The 18092-nt window shown below is 39.0% G+C and overlaps 1 protein-coding gene across 1 annotated transcript in view; it reads right to left on the reverse strand.

The window, feature by feature from the left end:
• Positions 1–18092, reverse strand: part of gabrb1 (gamma-aminobutyric acid type A receptor subunit beta1) — a 49567-nt gene that overhangs the window by 3840 nt on the left and 27635 nt on the right. The window contains exons 5-7 of the mRNA XM_034857683.1: positions 8839–8921; positions 3035–3178; positions 1655–1807 (exon numbers count right to left, since the gene is read on the reverse strand). Of these exons, the coding sequence (XP_034713574.1) occupies positions 1655–1807; positions 3035–3178; positions 8839–8921 (380 nt within the window). The remainder of the gene's footprint in view (positions 1–1654; positions 1808–3034; positions 3179–8838; positions 8922–18092) is intronic.

Below are 18092 nucleotides of genomic sequence, written 5' to 3' on the forward strand. Positions count from 1 at the left end.
TCCGCTCTCACTCCGCCCTCTCCTCTAAAATCGTCACATCCGCAACCATGATGGCTGCGCCCATAAACGCAAACTCGAGGACTCATTTCTGATCTCCACAAACCAATGGGTGACGTCACTCATGCTCTGTCCATTTATATTAACGGCCTATGGTGTGTATGTGTGTTGGTGTCTTCAACACAGAGTTGAGCTATATTTCTGTGTTGTTTCTAATTGATTTTCCACGTGCACTTATCAGCATCTGATTTATTGCCAAGTAGGTTTACACATACAAGGAGTTGCTTTGCTGCATAAACAAGAAACATAAATATAGAAAAGAAAAATACAATTTTTTTTATATATACACTGTCACTGTTTAAAAATGAAAGAGCTAGGCAGGAATGTGCAAAAATATATATTCAGGGGTGTTATATGTTTAAAGGTATCTACAGGTCACGTAAACGTTGGGTTGAGACATGGTTAGCTTCCCTTCCCCTTTGCCTCCACTAAAACCAATTTACGGTAGTGTCACAGTTGGCTACTGCGTCACTTCGGAGGACAGATTTGTGTAAAACCTACTAAAGCGGCTGTAATTAAGTGGCAGTACTGTGCTCTGACTCAACTCTGGTTCACGCACAGACAGGACCCGAGTAATGGAAGACTTATAATTGCTACTTTAAACACTAGAATGGATGGGCATTTGACTTGACATGCCTTGGTCGCCTGAAAAACTCGTGCCCTTCCAGCAGGCCAGCTCACACAGCTGCCAGCTGTAGAATGGAGACTAATGATCCCAATGTGACTGATGACCATGTGGCAAAAGTAAAGTAGCACAAAGTAGTGGCAGGAAATATTGGGTACTCCACAATCATCCACACAATGTCCACACAAGTCAGGAGTATGTACACGGATGACTACTGTAGTTTATTCTGATTGAGGCCTGTAAGCCCCACAGTTCAGTGAGTGGGCATTAGAGTACATAGCGTGTTGTTCTGTATGCGTTCTGTTGAGCACTGATCATAATAGTTTTAAGATTTCTAAATTTGGACCTGATATTGGCCTCCTAGATGAAAAGTCAAAAATTAACCAAAGTTATGTGGATTCATCGCCTGAGGGATCATGAATGTTTGTAGACAGGGTTTCTGCAGGTTTTCACAAGTCAAATTTAAGACTTTTTAAGATCTTTATGATTCAAATTTATGACCTATATCACAACATAAAAGTACAACAAAAGTACAAAAATAAGTATGTAATAGTAATAGTAATAATGATCTGTACATATTCAGCAAATTAAATTTAGACTAGCAAAAGAAAGAACTAAAACGCCACAGAATTAAGAAAAAATATTTCAGCGAGGTAGTGTTACACAGACGTAGGAACGCTAAGACCGTTTTAAAATGATTTAGGACCTAAAACACAACGCCTTTGCACATTTGAGACTTTTTAAGGCCTAAAATGTTGCTGTTGAAATGTCAGACTACCCGCAAAAACTCTGTTAGAAGAAATCTCATGGCAATCCATGGAATAGTAGTTGAGGTATTAAAGTCTGGAGCAAAGTGGTGGACCAACCACAAGGCCAAAAGATACATATTGCCATATAGAGCCATGCCACTTAAAAACACATCAGCAAGCATAATTTCTAATCTGTAAAGAATTTTTTTGAAAAGTCACTGACCTAAGGCTACTCTAGCAGCCGAGGCATCATAGTTGATCCAGAAGGAGACCCAGGACAGGATGGTGATCAGGGTGGAGGGCATGTAGGTTTGCAGGATGAAATAGCCAATGTTCCTCTTCAACTTAAAGCTCAGGGACAGCCGTGGATAAGAGCCTGTTACACACAAGGTTGCAGATATTTATTCAGATTCATAATAACATTGCTTTCATAGTGCCACAAATCACAGAAATACAAAATATGTCAATTTAGGGAGACATCTGTCACTGTGATCAATCATTTAAAATGTCAGAATAGCACATCACACAGATATTACAGGTATTAACCTCTAGTTAAGTTGGGTTAACCTTGGATGTTGGTTGTAACTAGAGCCAGACCGGTATCAGCCGATAATATTGATATTAGGCATTTGCCGATCTATTGGTATCAGCATTAATAGTAGCCGATTTAAAAAAACGAAAACAATTATTCATTTTTTTTTAAATAGTGTAAATGAATATTTTGTATTTTGTTATTGTGTTTTTGTTCAAAGGACTTTAAGTTTCATATCTTTAGTTTGTATTTTTATGCATTTTATTCATCAGAACTTTAATATATGTTGATGTTCCTCTGTTCTGCTGTGACAATAAAACAAATTATCATATTATTTTACTGAGAACTCATAAATAACTACAAATACCTAATATTAGGGAACTCTGTTTATGTTTTGTTACGCGTTTCTAGATTTAAAAAAAAATATATATACATATAGGCCAATATATCGACATATTGGATTTTTAAAAATAACCAAGTATTTGATTCGCTTTTAAAAATCCTGTTATTTTGTCACACTTCATAACAGATACCAAAATCTAGTAAATGAAAATGACTATATTGTTTATTGTATGTAATGGGCTGGCACTCGGCAGAGTAGCTGGCTTTGTTTTCGAACTATTCCTCAGTTATCAACAGATAAGAGGAAGCCGGGAAACAGCTGCTGTGAAAATACAGAAGGTATACATTGTGGACAAAAAGGACAACATATCATTTAATTGGGTTGGAATTAATCAGTAACTGAAAACAGTGGGTTTGTTGAAAAATGATGGAATTAGTGCTGCGGAAATGAACATTATAACTGACCACGTCATATCCTAACAGGTCAAAAGTACGGTGGCCCTGAAGGATAAAACCCGTCAGCCTTTCAGAAAACAAAACAACATTTCAGAAAACACATTTGTAATAGCAAACACTGTAACATTCGAAATGTAATGTTTTTTTAAATGGTGTTTTGTAAAATGTTGCTTTTTCTTGAAATATTGTTGTCTTTTCTGACATGCTGTTGTGTTTTGTCCTTCAGAGCCACCGTACAAAGAAGGGCTGAACTAACTATTCCTTGACTGTTACCTGTAGCAAACACAGCTTTCTTGGAGAGCGTTTGGTAGTCTATGATGTCGAACTGGGGCAGCTCGATGTTCTCCACCCCAGTAACTGAGCCGGCGTTGCTTCCTCCCTGCCAGTAGAATTCAATGTCGTCAGTGGTGTATCCATCTGAGAGAGAGAGAGAGAGAGAGAGAGAGAGAGAGAGAGAGAGAGAGAGAGAGAGAGAGAGAGAGAGAGGGAGAGAGAGGCGGGGGAGAACAATAACAAAAACTTCAACTCAAACACAAGGACAAGCACATTTGGATCCAGGCACAATACAGTATATAAACACACTGCTATCACGACTTGTCAGTTTTAGTTTTTTTTCCACTTTGGTGAAGTCACCTGGACAGGTGAGAATGTTGTAATCACTCTATACACATGGAACAAAAACGTACACATGGAACAAAAACGTACAGATGGTAAAAAAACAGATATATTGTGCAGCCCTACTGCAGGATGTTGACATCTTTATTTTTTAATTTGGAGCTTTTAACTGCATCTAAGTGCAAAGGCAACATTTGACTCAAAACTTTCGAAGTGCTACTTTTGTTGAATTATTTTCTCATTACATTACAGTCATGTTCATTTGACCATGATCAAAAACAAATGTCACATGAAATGCTCTTGGTTCATCAGCATCCCCTCAACACAGGCAGTGTCACAAATACGACCTTCAGATTTTAGGAGAAATTGAAGAAAAATAAATCATGCCAAATCAGTGGGACTGATGAACGCAGAAAGAAGGCGTCTCCTTTTCTGTTCGGCTGAACATCTTGCAGTTTCCCACGGGCTGAACGGAAACAACAAGTGAGTCTCTGGGCTGTGTCTACAGCCTGAACCAGAGAGAAACAGCTGCCCTTTCAGTAATTAGACCAATTTAATTGGGCCAGCTCGTCTCCCTCTTCAGATTCTTCATCTTATCTAGAGGCAGCAGCAGGATTTTAGGGAATTAGCTATTTCTCATTACTGGAATGGCTTTGTTATGATTTTGACTTCTGTATTTTTCCCCTCATCCACCTAATGTATGTGGGAAGACCTTCACATTTGACATTAGAGAGGATGTTTAAATATGACACATTAAACCTAGGTGCAGTTTGGCTGCACACAGTCTTCATTATTATAGATGCATTATTTAAAAAAATGTAAATAGTATGTTTTCCTGTTGTAAATTATAGCATCTCTATGTTGACTACAGAAACACAGATGCCACGCTGATTTGTTGTAGTATTTTTTTTTCTTCTTACTTGTGGTAGATTGCTAACCTGAAGCACCAGATGGTTCAGAACCATCTGAGAAGCCACCATTGGAAACAGTTTTGGAAAACAGCAGGCACTTTCCAAAGATACTTGGCAGATGCTGAATGAACCATCTGTCTGCCATCCCTCGCCGAGGCCAGTCAGGGGAAGGGCGGAGTCACGGGACGCTGATTGGTCCGAGCCACGGTGGTTTGGAGACAGACATTTCTTGAAGCCTGACCAGATGGATTCTCACGTCATCTTATGATGCCTAAGAACCCAGCTGCCGATAGGCCAAGAACAATGATTGCAAAATTCTCTAATCGCAATATTTTTTCAAGTATCGCATTTCTTCAATAAATTGCTATGATTGATGGTAATTAACAGTTGTATTATCATTTAAGAAAAAAACAAGTTTCATGACAATAAAGACGCATGGTTTACTTGTGTTATTATATTTTCTGGGTCACGTAACACTGATATAACCAAAATATGTATCAGGGATTCATTCAAAAGTTAAATTTTTCAGAAAAATAGATACATAAAACGTTTTTTTATGTAATATTTGGCTAAGAGAGACCATTAGATTGTCAATCGCAATTATTTTGGAGACAATTAATAGTACGGCAAAATATTGAATATTTACAGCTCTGGCAATGTAAGTACTTCACCGCAATATCAAAAGTCTTATAACAAAACTCTTCTTGAGTAAATTTATAGATGTATTGATGCAACTCTTAGGTTTATTCTGCTCATACTTCATAAATAACTACAAATAACTAATGTTAATTTTTATTTATTTTTTATTTTTGAAATATACGGTATGTCGGCGATGTATCGGAATATCAGATTTTTAAATGACCAAATATTACCTGTTCGGCCTTAAAATCCTTTATTGGACGGGCTCTAGTATGCAATACTTGAAACAGCTTTTAGTTACTTCCACCATTCAATGTGATCTGTATCTGGATTAGGGATGGGTGTCGTTCAAAAAACGTTGATACCGGTAGCCATACCGGGACTTTGATAGTGCTTCCTAAATTATACTATTCGCCAATTTTATATAATAAAGTATACATTATATAACAAAAACTTAAACATTACAGTGCAAATCTTTTTCTTTCTTAATATTTCAGCTTCTACCATGTTAGCCCTGTCTCTCTGCACAACTTAGAGTGTTTCCTGTGTGTCTCTCCAATGTGTAACATTAGACAGCCAATCACAAACATTATTTGATTTTGGTAGAAGCATGCTGCATGCTAATTGGCTCACTGAGGCTGCTGGGATTAAAACTCCTTAGGGACTGAAATTGGGTATTAAATGACAAGACATTTTTCAATACTTGATGATGGGTTGAACATTCCTTCTGCAGGTATCCAAATGTATTTTCATATTTTCATATCTTTTATCTGTATTTCATGTAGGATGTTAGAGAGAGACCTTTCTTCTGGGAAAGGAAGGTTCAGAAGGGTTTATGGTAAGGTGCCCTATGTGTGAGAAGCCTTGCAAGGATCCAGATGTTGGGTGGTAAGATTGTAACAGGAAAGAGGCCCGTTATAGATTTGGGAATAACAACTAGGTATGATCCCCTATGATCGTAGTCAGAGGCCCACAGGATAGTGGTTTCTGACTGATGAGAACCTCATGGTTGTATGATGATGTGTGTCCAGAATGGAGGTCCTAGGGTCTGTCTTAGATTCAAGAAAAATCTTTGGGAGTGCATATGATTGCATGTCAACTATTCTTCGTTTCATGAAAGTCTGTTCATTGTTTGAATAAAGTGTTGGATAAAGTCATCGGATTCGTCATGCATGAAATCTTCTCCATCATTTCAGAGTGTCGCCCGACTTCACTTGATACTTCAGAGGAAATTCTGATGGGCTCTCAAAAGTATTGAATTCGGTAGCCAGCCCTAATCTCGATGACTCCAAAGTCCACTTTGATGACGTTAGTCTTGCTGACATGTATAAGTAGTTTGTTGTCCTGACACTAGTGGGTCAGGTCCTCTACTTCGTCCAGGTAGACCTTTTCATTGCAGGTTAATACCAGGATGTTACAATCTGTAGTGGAGTGATTCTAAACTTGTGATTCCCTGTTTCATCAACACATTCTCACTATCATTGCGTCAAAAAGCAACAGTTGATCAGGTGCCTGTGGCGTTTGCTATTGATGCCCAAAGTCTCCTTTGGCGTCATATTTAGACAAGCTTGGTCAGGAATCTTGGCATCACTTGGGGCGTGTGTTTAACTTACACAAGAACAAGACAGTTAAGTTCAGGGACTATCAGGACAAGAATGGAACATGAACCCTGGTCTCCTGCGTTAAAGTCCTGTGTTGTTTGACCCATCTAACCTCCTTAAGCAGATTTTCTGTATTTTGTACAACTTGCTACCGTTGTCTCTGTTAATACTACGTTATCTCACAGCACCGAGGTCAACCTGCTGCTATGTCAAGTGTGTCCCGTACAAACGATAAAGGGAGATTTAGGCATCGGTATCAAACGCTGAGAGCCTCTGACCTGGTGTCAGTATTTGCCGAGTTAGGAGTGAGAACAGGTCGGTCCCATTAATGGCTTTCAAAAAAATGAATGGCCATGGTTTCAGTGAATTCTAGACATACAGGTGTCATAAAATGACTTAACTTTTAACTGAGCCTTGAGGTTTTTTATGCTATATATATACAGTATATAATGTGTGGGACTTTAACTATGTATGTTGGTGGAATCCATTATTTAACCAAACCACTTTGGCCATGGCCCGATTGAAGAAGAAATGCATTAGTCGGCGTGAAGTGCTGCATGAGCTTTGTAACCAAAGAGTCTTCTGCAGGAAGAGGATTCTGACCTGAGGTACGGAGTAAGAACAATAAGTCACGAGAGTTGTGGAATAGAAGCATTTATAGCCCTAGTGCGGTCTGATGAATGTGTTTCCTTAAGCTGTGGGTTAATGATGTAGCCATCATTTTAAAATAACATGGACAACTCGGCTCGAAGCACAATGTCACTGTGGGTGTAAAGCTTGAAGGTGACGTCAGTGTGTGCAAGTGTTGGACTGACAGCAGCTTGTTGGACGTGGTAAAATTCTGTGTTTTTAATATGCAGAACAACATTTTCACATATTGGATGGGCCCCAGGTTTAGCATAGTTATAATCCACATCCTAAAATGTACGTAATGTTTTACAGGAGTTTGTGATTTAAGCAGGAATATAGAAGCAATACTACACGACAAGTTGTCTTTTACCTTTTCTACCTGCCCTTCATTTTCTGACAGATCCAGGACTAATAACGTGTAGACAGCTTTTTTTTTTGTTGAGATCTTTGTGACACCACAGACACCACAGATCTTTGTGACACCACAAAAAAACAACTCATTTCACATATGTGAAGAAATTTGTGAAGCGCTTCACTGACTCTCAGTTGAGGAGAGATTAAGGTAGACAGTACAGTTTAACCCTCCTGTTGTCCTCTGGTCAAATTTGACCCCTTTAAAAAAAGTTTATATCTTAAATGGGTTTCTTTTTAACCAAATTACCCCCAAAAATGGATTGGATTCTATACAACGCACTTTGTTAATACAATTGATTGATAAAGTGTTTTAAACCTGGAACCAAGCCAAACAGCGAACAGAGAAATTGTGATTATAAAACATTTGATGTGGCTCCATCTTGAAAAAGGCAAAAAAAAGTCCAAGGTACAAGACTGTGTAGAAAAACAATCATAGGCTTTAATGGTAGAAGCTCAATCTAACAGTTTGAGGTTTTGCGGGTACGGTTAACGTTTCCAGGGTAGTAGCGAGTTGGACCAATCAGAGATGTCGCTGTTACGCTTAGGATTGTGGGTAATGTACTTTATCTTAGTAAGACTGAGATGAAACATGTTTTTCTTGATACGAGATTGATTTCATACGGACCTCTAGTTTCTACAGGAGCAGACACTTTCGTTCCACAACCTCAAGGCTCGTGGTCAGTCTACCTCTGACAGTTTGAACACTATGGCTGATAATCAAAATCCTTATGGAGGAAATCAGTGGGATTGTACCTCCAGGACCAAACTGTTGATCTCTGTGGCCAGGTTGGCTCAGTGGTAGAGCAGGTGCACACATACTGAGAGGTTTATGCCTCGACACAGAGGTCCAGGGTTCCTGCATGTCTTCCCCCTCTCTCTCCCCTTTCTCACCTAACTGTCCTGTCCACAATTAAAGGTGGAGAAGCCCGAAAATAATCTTAAAATAAACAAAACAAAACAAAAACACTGTTGAGCTCTGAAGCACCTCTGTTTGCAAGCTGAATAACCCTCCATGTAGCCAGATGATGCATGATGACATCACCAAAACTGTCCAATGATTGAGTTGCCTGTCAGTGCATATGACTTCATGTTTTTTCCTCTTCAGTTAGTCAGGAAACAAAATGGACCAGAGCTAAAAGGCACCAGTGTATTAGTTGTTTCCTTACAGACATGAAGGAATTTTTGGTACCAGTGAAAAAACTTTTGACATTGGGACTATGACTCTTCATACTTGGAAATTCACAAAACCAAACTGAGTGCCACTTACAGCTCTCAATCTCCAAGGTGCAGTTCTGCTCATCCAGTGGGTATCTGCGCAGGTCCATCATGCAGGCAGCTGTCGTGGTGATCCTGAAAGAAAAAAGGTTTTTAAGTCAAAAGTATACAGATATATGAGGACAAATCCATCATAGGCACTAGTCTATATTGACAACGTTTCATTTACGGGATTGTTCAGGTGCTGCTGGAAAATCCGCCACATGTCCGTCACCTTTCTCTTTCTTTGTGATGGCATTCTATACTCTACGGATTTCTGAGGACTATGATTACCTTTTCTCAGATCTCAGCAGGGTGAATCCAGACAGCTAGCTAGACTATCTGTCCAGTCTGATCTTTCTGTTGCACGACTAAAACAACTTTCGGACATACACATGTTCCACCAAAACAACTTCCTTCCCGAGGCTATTTTGCAGAGGCACAGTTGCTCTTTGTCTGGCGCCGGCCAGGACGATTCTGATTGGTTTAAAGAAATGCCAATAAACCAGAGCACGTTTTTATCTTATCCCAGAATGCTATGTGGACTAGCCAGACCTTCCTCTGCAGTAACGTGAAGTAGACTAGAGCCCTAATACATTTGCAGTTACATTACTGTGCTTCCACAGCAAGAAATCCTCCTTTAATGTACGGACAAATTCAGCCCACGAGATGACACAGCATTAAGGTTTCAAAGGAGGAAAACATTTTGTTTCCTGATACCAGGGGAATACACTTGACTTTCTAAAAGAATAAACAATACCCCTCCCACTCACGTTGAATCCCACAGCACACATCCTACCTACGCAGCCCTCAATCACACAAATCCTTTTACATCACGACTGGAACTGAACTCTCTGTTTCTTTCCCATAATTGCCTTTGCACAGCTGAAGTCACGGCTGCAGCTCCACTCTCTTTGAAAAGCCTCGTTTTCAACCTTTATTACAACTATGAGTAAGAATTAACACTAAAATCCAGGAAAACGGATGAAACCCGCAACGCGACTTCCCCCCCTTTGAAGTCTTACATCTGAAGGAAACACTTGAGTTTTTGAGGCACAGAAGAGAATTAACGATTGAGTAATTCTTTTTCATTTTATGTTTTTATTTCTTAGCTTCATGTTGATGGGAGCCACTAACAGGGATGTGCACGGACGTTTTGGTTGGCAGGGGCTCAAGTAAAAACAAAGGGCACCTTATAATTTATTAACACAAAAAAAGGAATGTTAAATATATTAACATATATTGACTTCCTTACCAAATCTACATAATATTGTACATATTGTATAATTGCGGTACGTATTGAATAATCCCTCCAATACTCACAATTTGCTGCATTGTACATACTGTATAGTTATGTATTGTGTATTACTATAGCCATAGCCTGTTTATAGCCTGCACATACCTGTAGCAATAGACACTCGTATAGACACATATCCATATATTTATATATCATTTCATACCTTATATTTAATCACAGCTTAAAGCACTTCTGGCTAGACGCTAACTACATTTTGTTGATATGTACTTGTGACATCTGCAATGACAAAAAAGTTGAATCTTATTTCATCTATATACACATAATTTATTATAATAAAACAGCTCTCCAGTAAAAAGGTGCCTGGTGAGTTCTTTGTGAGATTGAGGCTGTGGGCGTTTAGAGTGTCAATCCCATTTATTTGGTCTGCAACGGCAGCATGTATTACAGCCTCATCCAGCTGATTATGGGTGTGTAAAGGGTCAGTCATCATCATCATTTGGTCGAAACAGAAAACATAATCAAACCATATCCCCGCAAACCACTAAAACTATTTAATCATATATCACATAATATGCTGTAATAGGACAACATATTACAGGACTTATGGACAAGCAATTGTCTTGTTGACATTTGAGTTACAATCATTCAAACTGCAAACTTGGCCTGGCAGCACAGTGAATATTTACTGTAGGACAAATGTGAGAGGTATGCATAAGTGAGTTCTGCAACATATTCAGTCAGGAAACAGAGCGCTTTAAGTTAAACTAAATTTATAATAATAATAATAATAATAATATGTATGTATTTAAATTCTCAAAATCAATCAAAATCAAACGAGCCAGTTCTATTCAGAAAGGTAAACCTCTGCAACAATGTACTTTCACATGTTAATTAAAAATGTGTGAATAGTCTGCATAGGTAAGATTTATGTATGTTCATGTCAAACCTTCAACAACTTTGTCAGGAGTTATGAATGTTTATGTCCATATATGCTTACCAAACTGTTAATATTATTTTTTTGATCATAGGCTTAGAATCTTAGAATAAAATGGGGTGAGGGGGTGACTGGCAGATTAAAAAGAAGTTGAACACCATTTTGCTTTGCTTTCACCTTTTATAACAGGCCTGTCTTAGCTGGGCATGTCACATGTTCTTTTTGAGATATGTTATGCTCAGTAATGTTTCCATTTTGCATGCTAGTGGTACAGTACTCAATATAGTAGTTAGGCTACCTGCTTTTTTCCCCTCTCACCTTTTCCCTACTAGTCTTTCAATGGATGGAGCTTCGAGGAATGATGGTGCACAAGGATGAAGAAGCTGGTAGGTGTGTGTGTGTGTGTGTGTGTGTGAGTACAGTACAGTTCTGTACTGTCTACAGCAAAACCAGGCCTATAGTGGTTCAAAACATTTCCCCAGCCATAGTACATCACGCATCACTGAGCTCCAAAACATTATTCAAACTGCCACCTGTTTAATTTAGGCACATGGCCGCCCACTGGTCTAACTGGAAAACAACCTGCACAAATCTTTCAGGGTCACAAAAAAAATGCACGTATTTATTTTAATTTCTGACAGGTATAGGTGGATGGGCCAATGCACATGTTTGATAAACAGCTTAGCCTGGAGGAGATTAATGATTAATAATAATGATTAATAGTAATGATTAATGATGTATGTCCATCAACTATTATGGGTGGCTTAAAAGCTACAGACAGACAGACAGACAGACAGCATTTGATAGATGGTGTTAAGCAATGTTAGCAGTACACTTTATGTAGTGGATGTTTGCTTTGTAGCTCGGGGCCATACATGCCCAGGTTTGAAGATAAAAAGTATGGCGTCAAGATTAGTACGTCAAATTAAACTCACTTTGACATTTTTGAGGCAGACACCGAGGAGGTACTGTCCCTTTAATGATTAATCACTTTCAAGGCCCTCTTTATTATGGTTCAATATTTTTTTTAGTCAATACAGACAATTAAAACACAATGGGATTGTACAATTGATGAAAATCGTTGACAGCTTTGAGTAAGGAAGCTCGGCGTTCTTGTACCAGGCGGCATTAGATATCTATCGCAAGATAGCAGCGTAAATAAAGCAATATGTAAATGTCTCATCTGTTCTGTTGTTGGGATCCCTATGTTTTGTTTCATGCTCGCAGCTGGCTGTACATCTCTCGATGCGTGTAAAATAACAGAGTTTGCTCCTGAGTATGTTTTATTGTGCTCGCGAGATATGACATAATCCTGACGCCATAAAAAAGCTAATAAAGAGTAAGTATGTATGGCTGTTTGGTTGTTAGAGCAGTGACACTTTATACAAGTACATTTCAAAGTGAAATGATTTGATTAATGGCTGGGCTGTATGCAATGTAGGGGATTCCTCTTGGATGCTTCTTGGGGTCCCTGTTGATTTAGCAGTGTCTAAGTGAGAAAACTGATGACGACTGCGAGATGTGGTGGAAAGCTCCAGAAAAAGCTGGTAAATAAACCCCTGAGGGATCAATTTATCCCAAGGTTGAGAAAGAACGTCCACACTCAGGTATTGTGTGTAATTACCGCAGCACACAGCATGGTAATGTACAACACATGCAGCCCAGATGCAGAAAACAACCTTAACACGCCATCAGCAGAAGGGTTGGGTATGGTTTGGGGTTATTTCCGATACAAGTGCTCATAGCTTTAAATTGACACCTACCAACACGCCAAATGCAGGTAACAACTAACTTTGGCGGCTAACATTGTAAAGTTATGAGCAATTTGGCTGGTGATGAATGAAGCATTAACTCTGCATCTGTTTGAATCGGCTGCCTGCAGAAAGGTTTCCGGATTGGTTTGTTTTCTGGCAAGATATTTGTGCGTTTTTTTGTGCGTTTGGCTTGAAACGTAGTGTTTATCTGGCAACGCTGCTTTTAATTATACTCCTACATTTCCCATGAACACTTTCTTGTAACGTTTCAGACATGCTTAACTGTTAGGTGCCTAGCACGTGATATGGATTACAAGTAATGCTGAAACAGAGAAGACAAACTACACGCCGCAAAACAAACCAGAGGAGCTAAGATTAAAGTTAAATTAGTTAGGGAAAAAACTAAATCAGACATATATGTGGCTTGTGAAAAAACTGACTGGCTGGCAACTTTAAAAATTGACTAGCCATGACAGCTGGTGATCAAAAGAGTTAATTAAAAGCCCTGCCAGTGCTAAAATGATACTTTTAAAATAGTGCCAATTATTTTAAAAACATAGAGTCCAGATGTGAGTTTCTCCGTGCTAGTGCAGAACGTGGCAGCGGTTTGGATTTCTTCTCATCAAGCAGTAAATGTTTACTTTACTTTCAGCTGAAATTATATTTCTTAACATCTTTTGAAACTATGCCTTAAAGTAGCCTAAGTGAACCTAAAAAAACCTTTACACTCTATGAGATATCTGTATATTAACAGTTGTATGGCTGTACTTTTTAACAGAAACGTTCCATAGAACTTAATTCAATAGTATTTTACATTTCCAATTGCATAATTTTTGCGACAACTTTTTGGGTTTGGGACATTACAGAAGTCCACGTTGTCACTTTTTCAATATTAGTCATTTTTTAAATACATTTTTTTAGACGCTTTTTCGACCTTTGTGACACCTTCGAGACGTTTGTTACTTTGTTACTTTTTTTGACCTTTGTCCCTTTTTTTAACATTCATTAGGTTGTTTTTTTTTATTTTTTTCAGAGGTTTACTAACTATGCAGCTTTCCATTAGATAATTTTACCCAGGCCTAACAGTGATTGTTCTGTATTTAACTGTAGCTATACACACATCATTTCTGTTTTAATTACGGGACGAGGGCCAGTTAACGAGCTGCGAGAACATTTTCCGTTATTATACAGATGTAATTCTTAGATTGTACTGGTGAGAGAAATGTGCTGACAATTCTGACTCGGGGAGCCAATAAAAATCCACTGTCGCTCCTCCTTGATCATCTCTCTTCACTCTGCTGAATGAGTGTCCAGCTATGCGTGCACATCTCCTCATACTCAGCTTCTACAGTGTCAGGACATAAAAATCCCCTCAAGACATTAATATTCATTATTTTTCTTATCTTGTTGAATATTCTGGGGCTGTGGATCCATGTCCTGGACACACTTAGCAAGCACTAGAATAATTAAAAGGCAGGTGCAGTGAGTGTGGACTGGCAGTAAAAATAGAATGTGTCAACTCTGTGACTATAAGGTAAGGATGTTGCAGTTCATCTGATCCATAATGTAAATCGTTAAGTCTTTCACTGAGCCAACTAGGTTTACATGTCAGTGTCATAGTCATATGAATCCCTAAATGTTTTACATGTGCTAGGTACACCGAAACGTTCCCACGCACTGCTTACTGTTTTCCAAATTGTGGCAACCACCACAGCTGACTGTGAAAATGTATTAGGCGAGAAATAGAAGAACTATTACAAATAATGTGTGGTTGATAGATTAATTAATGCCAATTTAAACCTTTGCTTGTAAATTTTCAGAGATGGGATGGGCCAGTAGATTACATCCTAAGACGCCAAGCCAACGCCAGAGAAAAGCGTGCCACTAGTCTTTATAAACACTGTTTTATTTACAGGATTGTTCCGATGCCGCCAGAGGTTCTGCTGGATATCCCTCACCTTCCACTTTCTTTGTGTTGGCACTCTAAACTCTGGTCGATTCGGAAACACATCCTCCGAGGTAGAACCGACAATCACATTATATTTACCTTTTTTTCTTTTCTTTTTTTGAGTAAAATTATCATCACACACTCCAGAGCTCACCTTCCTACGTACACATGTTCCGGGAAAAACAAGTTCCCTCCCAAGGTTATTTTGCATAGGCAGCAAATCACGGGATAGTTTCTTTGGGTATGAATGCAGCTTAAACCCTGTCTTGACAAAAAAGTTAGTAAGTTAGGAACTGTTTCCAGACTCAAGCCAATTATGTCCTTCCATGGAATGGAAAATTAATTAATGCCTTCATTACATCCAGACTGGACTATTGCATCTTCCTATATATTGAAGCCTTCCACCGTAACCTACAGATGATCTAAAGTGCAGCTGCAAGAATGTAGACTTGTACTAAGAAGTGTGAGCACATCACCCCAGCAGTGCTAGCCTCTCTTCATTGGCTCCCCGTTCACTTTAAAATCCAATTTGAGAACCTGCAGATCGCATTCAAGGCATTTAATGGTCAAGCTTTGTTTTATATTACAGATCTTATTCCCAAGCACTCAGTCCCGAGGTCTTAGATTTCATTACAAATCTGCCTTTGAAAGCCACTGTACTGCAAATCTAGGCTAAAGACATGCATTGGCCTTCTTTAGCCAACTTATCCCTCAATCTGTTATGTCTATAGTCTGGCGTTGCCAGACCTTCCTAAACAGCACTGCAGACGAGGGTCTGGCTAGTCCACACAGCATTCGGGGATGGTGAAAAAACGTGCTCTGCAACGGCGCCTCTGCAAAATAGCCTCGGGAAGGATCCTGTTTTGGTGGAATGTGTACATTTTAGTTGTGCAACAAAAAACTCGACAGAGAGTCTAGCTAGCTGTCTGGATTTACCCTGCAGAGACCTGAAGACCAGTTAACCATAGCCCTTACAAATCAACCAGAGTTTAGAATCCCAAAACAAAGACAGCAAAAGGGGACTGACATCCGACAGAAATTAGGCACATTTGGTGGAACTTCTGCCGGTATCTGAACAATGCAGTAATTGAAACGTCGTCAATATAGACTACTAAGTCTGTGATTCTGTATTTGTGTAATTCTTGCCATTGGTATATTCTGGTTTCTTCACTTTTTAGTTTTACATTTCAATGTAAAATACAGCACCTTTAGGTTTTTTTGTTCAGCACTCTGGTCAGCTAAAGCTTTGTTTAAATATGCTCTAGACTTACATACTTACTTATGAATGCACACTGAGATTGAAAATTACATTTTTGCCTATGTTGAAACCCTAGCTACAAATCCATGTAGACTCTCAGTCAGAGTCCACATGGTCCACACTCCAACAAGGTCACATGAAGTAGGGGAACATATCATTTTAAGTATGATGTGGATGGACAATGTAGATTCTCAATCTCTTTAGAGCTCTCCTTTTATGCAATTTATATGGACATTTACATATTGTTATGGGCGATTCCCAACGTTAAAGGTTGATTGCATTTTTGTCTTTCTATAGTTTAGTTAATTGGTTTACACGTATACAAATACTACTGATTAATATACACATAATAAATAAACGATGTGAGGGAGACATGCAAAAGAACCTCAGAAGGGCTTAATCTGGGCACTCTCCAATTAATATAGAAAAACTAAAATAGAAAAAAAGCCACAACTAAAACAACACACAATATCAAATCAGAAGAATAAATATGAAAGGTTAAATAATATGAGGAGTTATATGGGTTGTTTATAAAATACATCCCATAGGGATGAAATTGCACAGACAAAAAACAACCTTTAACAGTTTTAGCTTCAAAGTATTAGCTTTGAAAAATCTTATTTAAATCAAACTGAAGTTGAGATGTTTGACAGATAGGCGGCCTGAGTTTGTAATTATTTCAAGAGACATAATTATGTCATTCGCTCAGAATGGATAAATGTTGAAAGAATGAAAGAGGAGGAGAACACAATACTGGATTCTGATTAACTGCAGCTCTGCATTGCGTTCACAAAAGTACAAACACGCAGACATCAAACAACACCAATTTGATTTTCAGATTTTGTATTGTATTGTACAAAAATCACATCTGCAAGTATGCTAATTTATCACGTCAAATTGGGTAATAATGTCATGGCATCGAACTATAACGCGTTATAAACTGGGCACCAGCACAGGCCCAGCGGGCTGCTCGGTCATCTTTTATCTCTTTTGCTAATGAGGACAGTCATTCTTCATCAGTCACAGCCAAACAGGTCTGATTCTGCTGGGGTGTGGACTACTGACTATAAACAAAAAGACCATATGTCTTCGTCGCAGAACCAAGGTGTTGAGCTACTCACAACCAAAGTGTGTATGTGCCAGTCAGTGGTGAGGTCATTATGGCAAACCTAAATATAGCCCTTGTGTCGGCAGTGAGCACACTGGATGAATAATTGTGGGAGCCTGCAGGGGATAATGATTCTGCAGCATGTCAGTGTAAGAGAAATATCTCAAGCTCCTTCAGAAAACGGAAAAGCTGAAGCCAGAGTGGTGAAGGAAAGAGACATGTCCTCCCAGTGTCTGAGAAAATGATTTCAGGACAGAGAAGAAGAGAAAGTAATACTGATAGCACTCATATTGATAAGTACATCTGCATTTTATTGTATTACCTGCCAGGCTGTAGACAAGAAATCACACATAGTTGATAAGGGTATCAGATTGACAGAACCTGTAAGTGAGAAGGACAAAGTCTGTTTATATGTGCAACTTCAACAGTCTGTGTACCTTCTTTTTATTGGATTCTCCACCTCAAAAAGGCATACGATGCTGGAATTTTCGCTTTTTATTTGGAAACCAACCCGTTCTCATTCCTAACATGTCAAATACTGACGCTTGGTCGGTGGCTCTCAGTGTCAGAAACCTAGGCAAAAAGCACCATTTTAACGTCTTCATGGAATGCACCGGGCAGAGCAGCAGCTTGACCGCGGCGCTGTAAGTATAAAGAGCGAGAGGTATGAAAGACACAACACAAAACTTTCACCCAGGAAACCGGGGTTCATGTCCTGTTCTGCTTCTGCGCAACTGAAACGCACATTTTGTAACCACGCCCACAATTGTTTCGTAAACCTAACTGTCCCGTCCTCATGTCGCATGTCAGTTAAACATACGACCCGACTCAAAGTGTCAACCTGAAGCCAAAAGTCCTGACCCAGAGCATCAAAAAGTAATACAAAAGTTCTGACCCAGAGCGTCACAAAGTGACCCCAAGAGTCCCAACCAACAGCATCAAAAGATGACGCAAACAGTTCCAACCAAGTGTGTCTAAAATTGATGCCAAACGGCTTGACCCAAAGA

Source organism: Etheostoma cragini, chromosome 20, assembly GCF_013103735.1.
Source record: "Etheostoma cragini isolate CJK2018 chromosome 20, CSU_Ecrag_1.0, whole genome shotgun sequence".
NCBI lineage: Eukaryota > Metazoa > Chordata > Actinopteri > Perciformes > Percidae > Etheostoma > Etheostoma cragini.